A 16,586-nucleotide genomic window follows, 5' to 3' on the forward strand; every position below is an offset into this window, starting at 1 on the left:
TTCTGTGTTAGTCTCTATCATGAACTCACTGATGGATTCTTCTCTTACTCCCTGAATTTTTCTACTTTCTTCTTACCATAGCTCATCCAAGTATCCCAAGCCATTTCCCATCCATCCCGCTCTGCAGTTCTCGACCCATTCAGCCCTCTGTGGTTTGGCAGTCCTGTTCCCCTCCAGCTTTGACCTCTTCCCCAGCCTTTAGGCCATAGGCTCAACTCCCTGTTGACTGCTGGCGCCTCAGTGCTCACTTCGGCACCACATATGCTAAAATTGGACCGCTACAGAGAAGATGAGCAGGGCCCCTGTGCACGGATGACATGCATATTCTTGAAGCGTTCCATAAAATTAATTTGTTTGAAAGTCACCTCAAGGTCAATAAATCCAAAATGAAAACCACATTCTTCATTCTTCCCTTATATATGATATTATTGCCATACAACCAGTGACCCAAAGCCCTAAAATGGAATTTCTCATGGACTCTTTCTTACATCTAATCTCACCTGGTGTCAGCTCCTGCTACGTATGTTTGTTCTTTTTGTGTTATTCTCGTGTCTGCATACAGTGCCAACATAGGGGGAGAAGCTGCTTTGTGAGTGGGTGCTCACAAACAAACATGGTAACTTGATTACATCAGAAATGTCATTCTTGGCAAAACCTGAAGGTTTTGCGGGGTGAAGCGGTTCAGTCCCTGGTGAGCTGTGCTTCTAGCCAGCACATATGTTGACATCCTTAGGAGTCCACAGGGGAAAGCATTTCGGAGCTAGTGGAACATGTTTGGACAGGGGTCAGTGAAAGATACACAAAGAATAGCAAGAAGCGGCACAGATTTTCGTAATTTATGTCAGTGATTCTATCTAGTTTTTCTTAATATGCAATTGTTTGTTTGTAGTTCAAAAATACCTGTCCTGTTTTCAAACGCCTTTAAAGATTATATTTAATTCTTTTCCTATTTCAGGTAACCACTTAAAAATGAGTAAGGACAGTAGACATATGTATTAGTCATAACTACTTTTATGGATTAGAAATGTAGTTAATAGTTGATTAAGGACAATAAGTAACAACCAAATTAACTGAAAATTTTAAATTCGTAGTTACAGTTTGAGATCCAACATAAAAAAAAAAAAAAAAGGAAAATGTGTAGGAACGGGGCCACCGAGGACTACGGTGATTCGTGGGACTCCTGGTCCCTAATTCTCTGCTGACCCTCTCTCCTCCCAGATTGTACATGACCGTGGTCCGGACCCCAAACAGCCAGGCCAGAAGGACAGGCAAGGCGAGGCAAGAAGCTGCGCTTCCTGGAGTTCCTGCTCTTTGTCCCTCTGTCCTTCTGAGACCCAGGACTAATATTTACCCTGCATACTGCAAACAGGAAGTGGGGAGGGACAGGAGCAGGGCCGCGGAGGGGCAGTATGGGGCCAGAAGCCCAGGCCTGGCCCAGGGCAGATAGGCAGGGGAAAAGGAGGGGTCCTGCCTCTGCTCTGGGGTGGCAGCAGGTCCTGCGAGTTGAGAGAAGATAGACCAAAGGCCCAGATGGCCCTGGACCTGGCTCCTTCTCCCAGGCACCCACCACACAGGAACACACAGCACCCTGATGGGAAAGGGGAGACATGAGGCCCTCCATCAGTGGCTAGGAGGTGGCAGCTAATATTGGCTGTCCCTACCCCCCAGGACCTCCTCCTGCAAGGGGCAGCTTTCATCTGGCCACACCTTGGTCTCTGTTTCTTACATCTGTGTACGGTGATTATGCAAACCTCCCTGTTGGTTTACATACATAGATCTACTGATTATTAAGCACTTAACTGTATTTCATGGGCTTTATATTCATACTTTCCTTTAGTCCTCACAGCAAAGTATTATTCCTGTTGTGTGGATAAGAAAACTGACTGTGTCAGGATTGGGTGGAGCCTCAGGAAGGTCTTGCCGCCCCAGTGACCCAAGCTTGCCCACGTCTCAGGGAGGGTGGGGGAGGGCAGTGGTGTTACAGTGACCTTTTCTCTGTGACTTCCTCCCAGACCATCCATCCCAGGTCCCAGCTGGACCACCTACCTGTCGTCCTGGATGGCGGGGGCAGGCAGGAGGACTGTCTGTCCACTTGTCCTCACGGCCCTGACCTGATGACCTCTCCCTCTCTGCTGATTTCTTCATGTTGGTTCAACATTAACCCAGAGGGGACAGGACAGTCTCTCTCTCAGAGTCCCAGGAGCCGACACGCCATGGCGCACGTCGGAGGCCTGTGGTTGCCGGGCTGCCTGGCCCTGGCTGTCCTGTGTGGCCTTGTGCACAGCCAGCATGGTAAGAGGGGCTTGCGGGCTGGGACAGGCCGGAGGACTGGGCTGTGGGCCCACGGGCTGGGGTCTCCCGGCTCGACAGAGAACAAGGGCCAGCCCCTCGGTGGGTCCCAGCCCGGGCTGTCCAGGTGAGGGAAGGAGCCGGGAGCTCAGGCCTGGCCAGAGCATGGCCGTTTCTCCCTTCCAATGTGGGGGGTGGGCCGAGGCAGGCAGTGAAAGGAAGGGAGCTAGGGGGCTACATTTAGCGGCCTCCTGGGTACTTCCGCCATCCCAGACACCCCCTCTCAGAAGCCGACGGGGCAGACGTGCCTCGCGCCCCCACAGTGGCCAAGACGGCCTGGCTGCAGCGCCCGCTGTCCCATGACCCCCCCGCTGCAGTGTTCCTGGCCCCTCAGCAAGCACAGTCGCTGCTCCAGCGGGTCCGGCGCGCCAACAGCGGCTTCCTGGAGGAGCTGCGCAAGGGCAACCTGGAGCGGGAGTGCGTGGAGGAGCAGTGCAGCTACGAGGAGGCCTTCGAGGCCCTGGAGTCCTCCAGTGACACGGTGAGCTGGCTGCTCAGCGGGGCCGCTGTCCCCCAGGGTGGGCCCAAATCTAGAGCCACGGGGGAGGTGAGTGAGGAACCTCCCGGCTCCTTCGCTGTGGAGAACTTAATTTCAACTCTGAGCCCCATTTCACGGGGCTGACAAGATGGGTGGCCCCAGCCTTTCTCGGGGGTCCTACCCCTGGGCTGTGGCAAGGTCCCAGGGTCTGGTGTGGCTCCGCGACCTCAGAAGGCATCTTCTCTCCGTCTTCAGACATCTGTCTGCACTGGGGCTCTCTGGAGCCATGCCCACAGGGTCTCTTCAGCTGCAGCCTTTCTGCTACTTCTGTGCCACCCTTGGGCGCTGAGACTCCGGGAGGCCACGAGCCCCAAGCTCAGCCTCAGTGTTCCCCGAGCTCTGTGCGGCCTTCCCCTTCCAGGGGGCTCTGCCAGGGCCCCACACCCCCTTCTCCCGTCTCCCCTCGCCCAAGAGCATCCCTGTTCAGTCTTGGTGAGTGTGTTAGGAGGACTCCCCTGTCCTCAAATACTCTTTTCCTTTTGGAGACAAAAGTAGGAAAGTCTGCCACGAACGTGCCTAGAGCCTGTCCCCTGTGTGACCAGGGTAAAGGAAAGAGGAAAGTATGAGGAGAAGACATAATGTTTACAGAGCAAAACAAAGCAGGATCCTGCCAATGTCTCACTCCCAGCCTTTGTTTTTCAGGATGTGTTCTGGGCCAAGTACATAGGTGAGCATTGGGAAGGGAGGCCTGGGGACCCCACTTAGAGAATGTTCTATCCCAGAGAATCTTCTGGTGCGTCCAATCATCCATCCATCCACCCCGCTCCCTCCCTCCTTCCCTTCCTTCCTTCCATCAGTCTCTGTTTCTTTAATGTCATCCCACTCACCCTTGCCTCCAGCCCATCCTGCCCCTACCTGAATCCAAAAGGTGTTTCTGGGTCTCTTGCAGCTTGTGAGTCAGTGAGGAAGCCTCGGGAAAAGCTCGTTGCATGTCTGGAAGGTGAGCATGTGACGCGGGGTGTGGGGTGGGGGGAAGCCTTGGAGACGCGGAGAGCGGGGGCGGGTCAGGAGTGTGGTCCAGCGGAGACGGTCTCTAGCGTCTGACATTGCCTTCTGTCCCTGAGGTCAAGGATGTGTCTTTGCACCTGGCTCTGTATCTGGCAGTCAGTAAGATGATTAGTGTTGGAGGAACAACTGAATGAATGGATAATGAATTAATGTTTAAGGTCTCATTCTCATTTGCTTGACCTGAGGCTCTGCCCGCCCTTGTCAGAGCTTGGATGATGTCGTGTTCCTTCTCTAAAACCTTCCGTGGCTCTCCATTACCCACAGAGTAAAGCACAGGCTTCTTAACCTGGCGAACTTGGCAGGTTTTGGCTTTGAGTTCCCCTTCTAGCCTTACCTCCCACTGCATGAAGCATGAACCCAAACCCCCAGCCGCTCTGGCAGCAAGGACTTTTTTAAACGTGCCAAGGTGTTTCTACTTCCTGGCCCTTGCTCACATTGTCACCTTCCTCTGGAGCAGCCATTGCCACCTACTGAACGCTTCCCTCTCCTGCTGGGACGGGTGCAGGTGCCACTGCCTTCGGGAGCCTCCTCCCTTCTTCACGGTATTCTGAATAAACCTTTAGTGTGACAGTAGGCTCCGCTGCGTGGAGTTCTTTAATCACTGACCATACTGTCACTCGTTAAATAATTTAACAAGCATTCCACTAAGCCCTTGCTACATACCAGGCACTGTGTCAGGTCCTGGGGATTTTAAGAGAATCAAATACAGTCCCTACCTTCAAGGAGCTCACAATCTCGTTGGAAAACAAAAATAAAAAACATTAAAGTGATTGCTAGAAAAGTTCTGTTCAAGGCACCAAGAGAACACAAGAGAAAGAGCATCTGGTTTCCCAGCAGAATCAGAGATGGCTCCCCAGAAGTAGAGTTCTACCTGGCCTTGTGGGATGTAGTGATGAACAAACAGGAGTGCATTCCAGGCAGAAGAAACAGCATGTGCAAAGGCCCTGAGGCATGAGGAGCTAAGCTAACAGGGGCGGGCAGACCAGGGCCAGATTAAAAGGACCTTGTTCATGTTTTCATCCTGCTGCCCATGAGGAGCCACTGAACAGAAGCCCCATGAGGGCAGGGACCTCCCTTGACTGTGATTGTCTTATTCACCTATATGTTCTTAGTACCGGGCACAGGGCCTGTCACATGGTTGTCACATGGTGGGTATTCAGTGAATATTTGGTGACCACTTTTTTTTTTTTTTTTTTGAGACAGAGTCTTGCTCTGTTGCCCAGGCTAGAGTGCCGTGGTGTCAGCCCAGCTCACAGCAACCTCAAACTCCTGGGCTCAAGCAATCCTTCTGCCTCAGCCTCCCGAGTAGCTGGGACTACAGGCATGTGTCACCATGCCCGGCTAATTTTTTCTATATATATTTTAGTTGGACAGATAATTTCTTTCTATTTTTAGTAGAGATGGGGGTCTTGCTCTTGCTCAGGCTGGTCTCGAACTCCTGACCTTGAGCAATCCTCCCACCTCGGCCTCCCAGAGTGCTAGGATTACAGGCGTGAGCCAGCACGCCCGGCCTGGTGACTACTGTTAAATGGGTTGGAGAACTGTTGGATGCAGGGGAGGTGCTGAGTAAGGGCGGATTAGGGTAGTGGACCAGAGAGAGCTTGGAGAGGTGGACAGACAGAGCTCTGCTAGGGGAGAGGGGGACAAATCCTCAGGATCCGAAGCTGACCTGGTGGGGTCTCTGCAGGTAACTGTGCCGAGGGTCTGGGTATGAACTACCGAGGGCACACGAACTTCACCCGGTCGGGCATCGAGTGCCAGTTATGGCGGAGTCGCTACCCACATGATCCTGAGTGAGTAATGGGCAGGCCTGTCCCCAGGAGCTGGGAACAAGGAGTGAGGACACACTGGGAGGCACAGGGTTCTGCTGGGCTCTTTCCTATTCCAGAATCAATTCCACCACCCATCCCGAGGCCGGCCTGCAGGAGAATTTCTGCCGCAACCCAGATGGCAGCTCCACCGGACCCTGGTGCTACACCACAGACCCCACGGTGCGGCGGGAGGAATGCAGCATCCCTGTGTGCGGTGAGCCGGGGCGGTGACGCGGTCCGTGGCCAAGGCCCAGGGGCTTCATGGGGCCTGGCAGTCATTCAGAGCACATTTGTGCCTGCTGGTCAGTGAAGTCGGGGGACCCGGGGGGTTGGCCACCGGCCTCCTCCTCCCCCTCCTTGGTCCTGACTTCTTTTTGATCCAGGCTGTGGCTCATTCCAAACATGCCTCCTTCCTGCTCGAGGTGCTCTTCCCTCCAGGAAGCCTTCCCTAGCCATTTCCGTCCCCACGCCCTATTCTGCACATCACGGAGCAAGCCACGTGCAGCTCAGCCACGCGTGATTCTGTCACTGTTCCCCCTGGTGTGTCAGGTAGCTGTGGCTACGATAATGCCGCAGAACAAACAATCAGCACATCTCCGGACATGCCACAGTCAGCATTTCCTCCTTCTGCAGTGAGGATTGGTGGGGGCGGCTCTGTTGATCTCAGCCGCACTCGCTGACCTGTGTGTGGGGCCAAGCGGCGTGGGCTGGGCTTGTCCTGCCTGGGTGGTTCTGGCTCTGGCTGAGCTTGGCTCCTTGCTGCACGTTGGGCGCAGGTTTGCTCTGGGGCTGAGGCTGAAAGGCAGCAATTGCCTGGGGAAGCTCTTCGCATGGTGATGGCAGAAGCACAAAAAAATGAACAGAAATACACCATTTGTCTTAAGGCCTAAGCTCAGAACTGGCACAATCCGTCTTGCCCACGTTCCACTGGCCAGAGCAAGTTCATGGTCAAGGCCAAAGTCAGGAGGTGAAATACACCTCAGCCTGTAAAATCACAGGGCAAGGGATGTGGATACAGGTAGGGGTATGGAATTTGTACCAGTCATTCTGTCCACCAAACGTGGGTTGGTGTTCTTCATTCTCTAAGCATCCCTCTGGATCCATCGCTCAAACCTGGGACTGGTCTTATAGCAAGTTACCAATTGTCCTAACAAAACCAGCTGCTTTCACCCCCCGCCTCCGTCCCCACCCCCTCCGTCCCCACACACTGATGATAAACATGTTTCATGCTTGCAGAAATTGACCTACTGCCAGGCTAGACATCCTTAGTGGATCCCAGCAATCTTTCCTGCTGTGCCCCTATAAAAACAGAATCCTTCAAAAACTCTACACAGTCACTACCAATTGATTACAGATAGCCCAGAAGGCCAAACCCGGTTACTATCTCTGGTTTATTTTGTGCCAGACACTTGTGCTGTATATTTGGTTTAACCCTCTCAACAAGCCTGCAAGAATGGCATTAGTAACCCCATTTAAAGGCAGGCAAACCAAAGCCCAGAGAGGGTAAGTGACTCAAGCTCACACAGGCAGAAAGCAGCAAGACAGGGACCGCGGTCCTCACCCCTCTGCTCAGCGCATGGTCCCACCCACTCTGCTCCCTGCCTCCTCACCCCAGGCCAAGAGCGCCTCACTGTAGAGATGACGCCACGCTCAGGAGGCTCCAGTCCGAATCTGTCACCTCCATGGGAGGAGTGCATCCCTGATCGGGGCCAGCAGTACCAGGGGCGCCTGGCGGTGACCACACATGGGTCCCCCTGCGTGGCCTGGGCCAGTGCAGAGGCCAAGGCCCTGAGCAAGGACCAGGACTTCAACCCGGAGGTGCAGCTGGTGGAGAATTTCTGCCGAAACCCAGACAGAGATGAGGAGGGCGCGTGGTGCTATGTGGCGGGGAAGCCTGGCGACTTTGAGTACTGCGACCTCAACTATTGCGGTGAGCAGGCAGGGCAGGGGGTCTGAGATGCAGAGGACAAAGCCTGGGCGGAAATAAGGAAAAGTCTTATCTCAGGTTTACCAGCTGAGTGCGTTCATTACAGCCTTACAGTAACTGGAGGGTGGTGGGTCCTGTGCCTGTTTTACAGATAAGTAAACTGAGGGCCTGGGAGGTTAAGTTACTTGTTAACCCAGGTGCATGTGTACTCTTAACCCTGTACCAAATGGCCTCGAGGCTGGCAAGGGAATTAGGGGGTCCAACGGGGTGGGTGAGGATGGCCTGGCCCAGCCCCAGCCAGTGCCCGGGTCCCTCCAGAGGAGGCTGTGGACGAGGAGGAGGCAGGAGTCGGGCTGGCCGAGGACACGACCATTGAAGGGCGCACCACCACCACGGTGTTCCAGACCTTCTTTGATGAGAGGACCTTTGGCATCGGGGAGGCAGGTGAGACGGTGGCATCCACACACCCGGGGCCTCGGGGCTGGTGGCCGGGATCGGGATCGGCCCCTCATGGTCCGGCTTGCTCTGCAGACTGTGGGCTGCGGCCTCTGTTCGAGAAGAAGCTGGTGAAGGACAAAACGGAGCAGGAACTTCTGGAGTCCTACATTGAGGGGCGCATCGTGGAGGGCTCGGACGCGGAGGTCGGCATCGCGCCCTGGTACGTCCTGGGGCTTTTTACTTCCAGGGCAGGTGGACAGGCAGCCTCCAGCTCCTAAACGTCCTGCTTCCCCTCCCAGGCAGGTGATGCTTTTCCGGAAGAGTCCCCAGGAGCTGTTGTGCGGGGCCAGCCTCATCAGTGACCGTTGGGTCCTCACAGCTGCCCACTGCCTCCTGTACCCACCCTGGGACAAGAACTTCACTGAGAATGACCTTCTGGTGCGCATTGGCAAGCACTCCCGTACCAGGTACAGAAGCGCTGGCCCACGGGTGTCTGGCGGGGGTCTCAGTCCTCCAGAGTGACCGTGAGGGGCTCTCATGGCCCTGGGCCATGTGGGATACGTCTGTACCTCCCTCACAATATGACATCCCGGCAGTCCTTGCTGGCAAGTCCTCTTGGCCACGTCCTGACCGAGGCTTAGGGCTAGGGACAGAACATAAATCCTGGTCTGCCTCCAGCTCCCCTGCCCGGGCTGTCTGACTCCAGAGCCCTGTGTGGCTGTAGGGCCAGGAAGAAGCTGCCAGGGGGCTGCCAAGGCAGGAGCCAGCCCTGTCCTCTCGCTGGTGGCCCACTGGTCTCCCTGACTCCCACACCCCGAGAGCAGGTGGTTTCCTTCTTCAGGGAACTGGCTGCCCCTCTGTGGGTGGACCTACAGCTTCTCCACTTCTCTGTTGGGCTCTGTGCAGGTACGAGCGAAACGTTGAAAAGATCTCCATGCTGGAGAAGGTCTACATCCACCCCAGGTACAACTGGCGGGAGAACCTGGACAGGGACATCGCCCTGCTGAAGCTCAAGAAGCCCATCACCTTCAGCGACTATATTCACCCCGTGTGCCTGCCTGACAAGGAGACAGTAGCCAGGTGGGGCGGCCAGAGGGCCATCAGCTGGGGTCAGAGGCTCTGACACCAGGCGGCCTTGCAGAAGTCCCCTCCCCTTCTCCAGGCCTCAGTTTCTTGGAGTGAATCCCAAAGTTCTCTCCAGCGTCGGTGTTTTAGATTTTGGTCTCTAAGGAATGGCGTTGGGGCTGGGGGCTCCTGTAGGGGCTGGTTCTCAGCAGGTCCTTCTCCCTTCCCCGAAGGTTGTTCCAGGCTGGATACAAAGGGCGGGTGACAGGCTGGGGCAACCTGAGGGAGAAGTGGACAAGCAGCATTGACGAGGTGCAGCCCTCGGTCCTGCAGGTGGTGAACCTGCCCATCGTGGAGCGGCCGGTGTGCAAGGCCTCCACCCGGATCCGCATCACCGACAACATGTTTTGTGCTGGTGAGTCTGCGCCAGGCAGGCCGAGGGAACGGCAGGGACTGAGACACGTTGCAAGTACAAGCCTGGGTTCAAGTGCTGGTTCTAGTTGCTTACAGGCCACATGACGTTGGGCAAGTTGCCTAACCTCTTGGTGGCTCAGTGTTTTCCTCTGTAAAATGGAGAAAAACCCTCTATCCCATAAGCTTATGCAAGAGCTAAATGAGATTGTGTATGTCACATGTTTGGCATGGTGCCAGTCACCAGTGACGTGTTCAGTATGTGTGAGCTCAGAGAGCAATGGGAGGCTGTGGGTGCGGAAACGCCATTCATCCATTCATTCGTTCAGCCAGTCAGCAAATGTTGTGTGCCTGCCCACCGTGTTCCAGGCAGCATTCTAGGGCAGGGACAACAGGGGCCCAAACAGACAATGCCTGTGTCCTCAGAGAGCTTCCTTCCTAGAAGGAGGGAACATCAAACATCTAGCCCATCAGTCCCTGGTAAGTGCTAGGAAGGAAGACGAAGCAGAGGAAGGGAGAGAGCGAGGAGGGCGAGTGAGGTGATCTAACGGGTGGCTCGAGGAGGTTGGAAAAGGCCTCTCTGAGAAGATGGTGTTTGAGCAGAGACTGGGAGTGTGAAGGAAGGAGTGTCTAGGGGAGCACACTGCAGGCTGTGGAGACAGCAGGTGCAAAGGCCCTGAGGCAGGAGCATGCTCCTCTGAGGAGCCCAGGGAGACCAGGGCGCTGGAGCTTAGTAAACCCTGGAAGAGCAGCAGTGGACGACATGGAGGCGGCGGGTGGGAGGAGGCAGAGGACAGGCACTTCCCTTAGGGCCTTGAAGGACTTTGGCTTTTATCAAGTGAGATGGGAAGTTACTGGTGGGTTTGGGGCAGGTGAATAAATGATCTCACTTATTTGAAAAAAATTTAATGTAATTTCAGACTCACAAAAAAGTTGCAAAAATAATACAAAGAATTCCTATATACCGTCGTCTAGATTATCCCCCTCTTTTGTGTGTGTGTGTGTGTGTGTGTGTGTGTGTTTATATACATATGCACACTGTTTGAGAGCAAATTTCACATATGGTTCCTTTTTACTCATAAATACTTGAGTATTTTCAAAAAAACAAGGATGTTCTCTTACATAAACACAGTATAATTTTCTTTCTTTCTTTTTTTTTTTTTAAGACAGAGTCTCATTCTGTCACCCTAGGTAGAGTGCAGTGGCATCATCACAGCTCACTGCAACCTCAAACTCCTCGGCTCAGGTGATCCTCCTGCCTCAGCCTCCTGAGTAGCTGGGACTATAGGCATGCGCCACAACGCCTGGCTAATTTTTTCTATTTTTAGTAGAGATGGGGTCTCGTTCTTGCTTAGGCTGGTTTTGAACTCCTGGGCTCAAGCGATTCTCCCACCTTGGCCTCCCAGGGTGCTAGGATTACAGGTGTGAGCTACCGCACCCGGTCTGAATATAGTTTTAATTGGCATTTTTCTAATTGAAAATGAGATTGAATATAGAAAAAATTAGCCAGGCGTGGTGGCACATGCCTGTAGTCCCAGCTACTTGGGAGGCTGAGGCAGGAGGATTGCTTGAGCCCAGGAGTTTGAGGTTGCTGTGAGCTAGGCTGACGCCAAAGCACTCTAGCCAGGTTGACAGAGCGGGACTCTGCCTCAAAAAAAAATGAGGTTGAACATCTTTTCATGTCACTAAGAACCATTTTTACATAATTTTTTGTGAATTGTCTCATTTTTTTTGCCCACTGTTATCCCTTTCCCATGAATTTTTAAGAGTTCTTCATATATTATTGATATTAGGACTTTGTGATACACATTGCAAATATTTTCTTATAGTTTGTCAGTTTTTTTAACCTTATGTATAATTTTTTTCCCATGCACTTAAAAAAATTTTATGTAGGCAAAATTTATCAGTCTTTTATTTTATTGAATCTTGATTTTTGAATCAGTTAGAAAAATCTTTCCTTATACACAGGTCATCAAGGTATTCATTCATATTTTTTTCTAGTACCTGGTTTCATTTTTCTACACTTAAATTCTTGACTCATATGAAGTTTATTCTTACGTTTGATATGAGGCATAGATCTAATTTATCTTATTCCAAATGGCTAACCAGCTTCCCTACACCATTGATTAAAAATTCTATGTTTGCCCCAGTGATTCGAGGTGTCACCTTTATCACATTCTAGGTTTCTATGTGTGCTTGAGTGTTTCTGGACATTCTATTTGTTTTTCTTGGTCTGTTGTCTCTTGGTGCGCAGCACCACACTGTTTTAATTATAGAGGCTTTAGAGTACATATCTGGTAGGGATAGTCTTCTCTCTCAATTCTTTTTTTTCTGGTATTTTCCTGGCAATTCTTGCATGTTTGTTTTTCCGTATGAACTTTAGTATCAATTTGTCTAGCTCCATAAAAAAGCTTGGTGGTATTTTTATTGAGATTATGATATATTTATAAATTAACAGGGAGAAACGACGTATTTTTGATGATGAATCATTCTATCCAAGGATAAGAAATGTCTTCACATATGTTCAAGTCTACTCATGTAGTTTTCTTTTTTTCTGAGACAGGGTCTTGCTCTGTCACCCCAGCTAGAGTGCAGTGGTGTGATCACAGCTCACTGCAACCTCAAATTCCTGGGCTCAAGTGATCCTCCTGCTTCAGCCTCTTGAGTAGCTGGGACTACAGGCATGCACCACCACACCCAGCTAATTTTTCTATTTTTGTAGAGACAAGGTCTCACTCTTGCTTAGGCTGGTCTTGAACTACTGACGTCAAGCAATCTTTCTGCCTCGGCCTCCCAAGGTGCTAGGATTACAGGCCTATTATATTTTTCTGGCATGCTGCAATGTATTCTCTTATAATTTTTCTTATGATTTCTCTTATAATTTTTCTGCTTGTGATTTCTTTCCTGTTTTTCTTTAGTAAATTAGCTAGTGGTTTGCCAGTTTTGCCAAAACAAAGACCTAGGAATTTGACTAATTAATTGGGCCTATTATTTTTCTATTCTGTGCCTCATTAATTTCTCACTTTTATCTTTTTAAAAGTTCTCTCATCTTTTCTTCTGGTTTATTTTGCCGTTCTCTTTCTAGCTTTTGTGTGTGTGTGTGTTTGTGTGTGAGAGAGAGAGAGACAAGTTCCCACTCCGTTGCCAGGCTACAGTGGCGTCATCATAACTCACTGCAACCTCAAATTCCTGGGGTCAAGTGATCCTCCTGCCTCAGCCTCCCAAGTAGCTGGGACTACAGGCGTGTGCCACCATGCCCGGCTAATTTTTCTATTTTTTATAGAGACCAGGTCTCACTAGGTTGTTCAGGCTAGTCTTGAGTTCTTGGGTTTAAGTGATCATCCTGACTTGGCTTCCCAAAGTGCTGGGATTACAGGCGTGAGCCACCACGCCCAGCCTCTTTCTAGCTTTTTGAGCTGACAGTTTGTTCTATGTATTTTTGATCTTTCATATTTATTGAATAGAGCTATGCATTTTTCTCTGTTCACAGAAAACACTGTGGAGTGTTTTTATTATCACTATTTTTAAGAAATTCTGCAATTTGTTTCCCTTTCTCTTTCCCCTTTCATTTAAGAGTTAATAGATGGTTTTTAAATGTCAGGATGGAAGGGCCCTTTTGTATTTTGATTTTGTTAATAGTTTCGACTTTTGCTGCAATGCGATGAGAGAGTGCTGTCTGTAATATTTCTACTTTATGCAGCTGACTTTTCGAGAGCATGCTGTTTCAGTTTCTGTGAATGTTACATGTGTGCTTGAGGTGTGTTCTCTATCATCGTGTGTAAAGTTTGATATCCATAAATGTACCTTATTATTCTCATTTAGGTCATTTATATCCTTATTTAAGTTCACTTGATCTGTCTTGTATTGAGTTTCTTGTTTTTTTTTTGTTTTTTTAATTTTTTTTTTTTGATACAGAGTCTCACTTTGTTGCCCAGGCTAGAGTGAGTGCCGTGGCGTCAGACTAGCTCACAGCAACCTCAAACTCCTGAGCTCAAGGGATCCTCCTGTCTCAGCCTCTCAAGTAGTTGGGACTACAGGCATGCACCACCATGCCCGGCTAATTTTTTTTCTATATATATTTTTTAGCTGTCCATATAATTTCTCTCTATTTTTAGTAGAGATGGGGTCTCGCTCTTGCTCAGGCTGGTCTCGAACTCCTGAGCTCAAACAATCCGCCCACCTCGGCCTCCCAGAGTGCTAGGATTACAGGCGTGAGCCACCGCGCCCGGCCTGAGTTTCTTGTTAAAATCTATTATTAATGTGTTTCTATTTGCCTCCTTGCGTCTCTTGCAGTTTTTTATTTTATACATGTGGTTGCTTTGTTATTTGATGCAGATATTTATAACTGTTATTTATTATTAATTTTGGCTTTTAGCATTAAAAGTGTCCTTCTTTACATTATTTTCAATTTCAGAAGTACTATCCCTGTTCTCTTTTTGTTTCCAGCTGCCTGATACATCTTTGCCCATCCTTTTAATTTAATTTTGGCTTCTACGAATCACTTTGTTTTTGGTGTATCTCTTATATATAGTATAGATGGGTCGTGCTTTGTGAGCCAAACTAAAACTCTTGTCCTTTTTAAATAGGTGAGTTAAACCCCTTCATATTGATATGATTGATAGAATTTTCTCTCATTATTTTGTAATTATTGTGTATATTATATTTACCATATTTTTTCCCCTATGTGATCTTTTCTTTGCTTTTAAAGAAATTTACATATTTAGGAAGGTCTGATTTTATTCTCGTTCTCTTTGGGCTTACACCTTTTTGAAATGCTCTTCATTCCTTTCTTGTTTTGCTCTATAAACTTTCATTATACCTTTGAATTCCCACCTATTATTGGCTATCCAAAAATCAGTGAGCTTATTTTACTTTCCTTTTTCTCTTTTCCTCTCATATTTTTAGTTACATTATTTCTACTTGTCTGAACAGTTGTCCAGTTCTTTTACTGAAGTGATACCATTCACTTGAAGGTTAGATGAAGCTTGTCCACTACGAGATTTTTCAAGAAGGGTCACGGGTGTAGAATTTCCTGAGTTGTTATATGTTTATAACTGTTTTTCTATAGCCTTGACAGGCTAAAGATCACATTAGTTGGATATCAAATTCGTGGTTCACATTTTCTTTCCCTGAACTTTGAAAAGTATAAACTAAAAAAATTTTCCAAAAAATTTAAAACATTTTTATCGCTTGCTTTAGTTGTTGATTTTGAAAAGTCTGATGCCAGCATAATTGTTTTGCTCTTGTAGAGTAATTGGTCTTTTTGCTTGAGGGCCTTGAGGATGTTTTCTTCATCTTTGAAGCCTCAGTTTTTTTAGGATGTGTTTCAGAAGTGACTGTTTCAGGTCAATTTTGCCAGGTACCCAGTGGGTCCTTTCAATATGTACATTCAAGTTGCCTGTTAATTTTGAGACGATTTCTCGGATTATATTCTAAATATTAGGTCTGTCCCATTGTTTTATTTTTCTTCTTTAAGGACTCAAATTTCTTCTTTGGCCCGAGTTTATTTCAACCACTTCTGCTTTTCATTTCTTTCCATTGTTTTTGTCCATTTATTTTGAATTTTTGAATTTCTGACTTGGTGTTTTTTTATATCCACAAGTTTTCTTGAGAGTATTTAATTCACTTACAGTTTCCTTCTGTTTTGTGATTGTGTTTCAGGGAAGAATTTTATTAGCTGAGATCTTTTTATTATTTTCAGTTTTCTTACAGTATCTTTGTATGGATCTATTTAGTTCTCATCTATTTGTTTTGTAGACTGGGGTTATTTACAAGATTCCTGATTTGATTGCACCAGCTGCTTTTATTAGATAAAATTTTTCCATTCTCAGCCCCACAAAACTTTTGGTGTTAGATACACAATTAATTTGGAGTGAGTTTGTTCTCTGTATTCTAGTTATGTTGAAGGTGTGTTATTTTTGTGTAGGTTTTGCCGTTGTCCATGTTGTTCTATATTGTTTGTGGAGGAAGTATGGGGAGATTTGGATAAAGGCAACTACCATTACCCTCAGTAGACCTGTAGGTCTTACTTTTTATTTAAAAAAAAAAAAAAGTTTCTCTTGTTTTTTTTTTTTTTTGGTCTAACTTACTTTTTAAAAGCATCATCCTGCCTATTGGCTGGAGAATGGATCGTGGGTGGGCGAAGTAGAATTAGGGAAACTAGTGATTCAGGGGAGAGGTGTCTACGACTTGGGCAGAGGTAGAAGTGCTGAGAGGTGGTTGGATTTGGGATGCATGTTGAAGGTAGAGCTGACAAGCTTTTTAACAGATTGGATGTGTGGGGTGAGGATGATCAGAGGGGTCAAGTAGGCGCTGGCCAGCTGTCCCTTGCAGGGGAGCGGCTGGACTATGACCCTTGCTCCTGAGCACCGCTGTTCTCTCTCAAGGTTACAAGCCAGAGGAAGGGAAACGAGGGGACGCTTGTGAAGGTGACAGTGGAGGACCCTTTGTCATGAAGGTAAGCTTCTCCAAAGGCCAGGCCCTGGTGGGTAGATCTTCCAGGGGTTGGGAGAGTTGGGCGAGGAGGAACTCTGGTGTTCAGAAACAGTTACCTTGAACTTAACTCTATTGGAAATCCAATCTTTCTTCCTCAGAGCCCCTTTAACAACAGATGGTATCAAATAGGCATTGTCTCATGGGGTGAAGGCTGTGACCGGGATGGGAAATATGGCTTCTACACACACGTGTTCCGCCTAAAGAAGTGGATACAGAAGGTCATTGATCGGTTTGGAGGTTAGAAGGCCACTCACATTCTGGTCTCCTCACTGTAAAATCACAGTAACTAATTCAGTGGAAGAATTATTTTTGTGGTTTGTTTCTAGAACTACAGTTCCCAATAAAAGTCACACTTTTCTCAATGATCCTCAGTGCTCCCAGTGCTATTCGTGGGCAGCTCTCTGGACTGGGCTCAGGACGAACCAGTAATACTGCTGGATAAACAGGATTTAAGAAACCTCCACCTTCAGAACAGGCCAGATGGGGTGGGGAGGAGGTAAAAAAAAAGAAGAGGAGGGCCAGGTGGGAAGGTGAGAAGGGAGAT

General features: G+C 48.8%; 1 protein-coding gene and 1 non-coding gene across 2 annotated transcripts; both read left to right on the forward strand.

Annotated features, from left to right (window-relative positions):
* The first annotated feature begins 240 nt into the window (after nucleotides 1-240).
* On the forward strand, nucleotides 241-347 carry LOC138385550 (U6 spliceosomal RNA). The gene has a single exon (XR_011233781.1). It is a non-coding gene; the product is annotated as a U6 spliceosomal RNA (small nuclear RNA).
* A 1,834-nt stretch (nucleotides 348-2,181) lies between these two features.
* On the forward strand, nucleotides 2,182-16,407 carry F2 (coagulation factor II, thrombin). The gene is made up of 14 exons (XM_069471303.1): nucleotides 2,182-2,292; nucleotides 2,667-2,830; nucleotides 3,530-3,554; nucleotides 3,777-3,827; nucleotides 5,583-5,688; nucleotides 5,784-5,920; nucleotides 7,322-7,636; nucleotides 7,952-8,077; nucleotides 8,165-8,291; nucleotides 8,371-8,538; nucleotides 8,978-9,151; nucleotides 9,370-9,551; nucleotides 15,934-16,004; nucleotides 16,141-16,407. Exons 1-14 carry the CDS (start codon nucleotides 2,214-2,216, stop codon nucleotides 16,282-16,284), a joined length of 1,869 nt encoding a protein of 622 aa, XP_069327404.1. The 5' UTR covers nucleotides 2,182-2,213; the 3' UTR covers nucleotides 16,285-16,407.
* Nucleotides 16,408-16,586: the final 179 nt, after the last annotated feature.

This window comes from Eulemur rufifrons, chromosome 6 (genome assembly GCF_041146395.1).
Source record: "Eulemur rufifrons isolate Redbay chromosome 6, OSU_ERuf_1, whole genome shotgun sequence".
Classification (NCBI taxonomy): domain Eukaryota; kingdom Metazoa; phylum Chordata; class Mammalia; order Primates; family Lemuridae; genus Eulemur; species Eulemur rufifrons.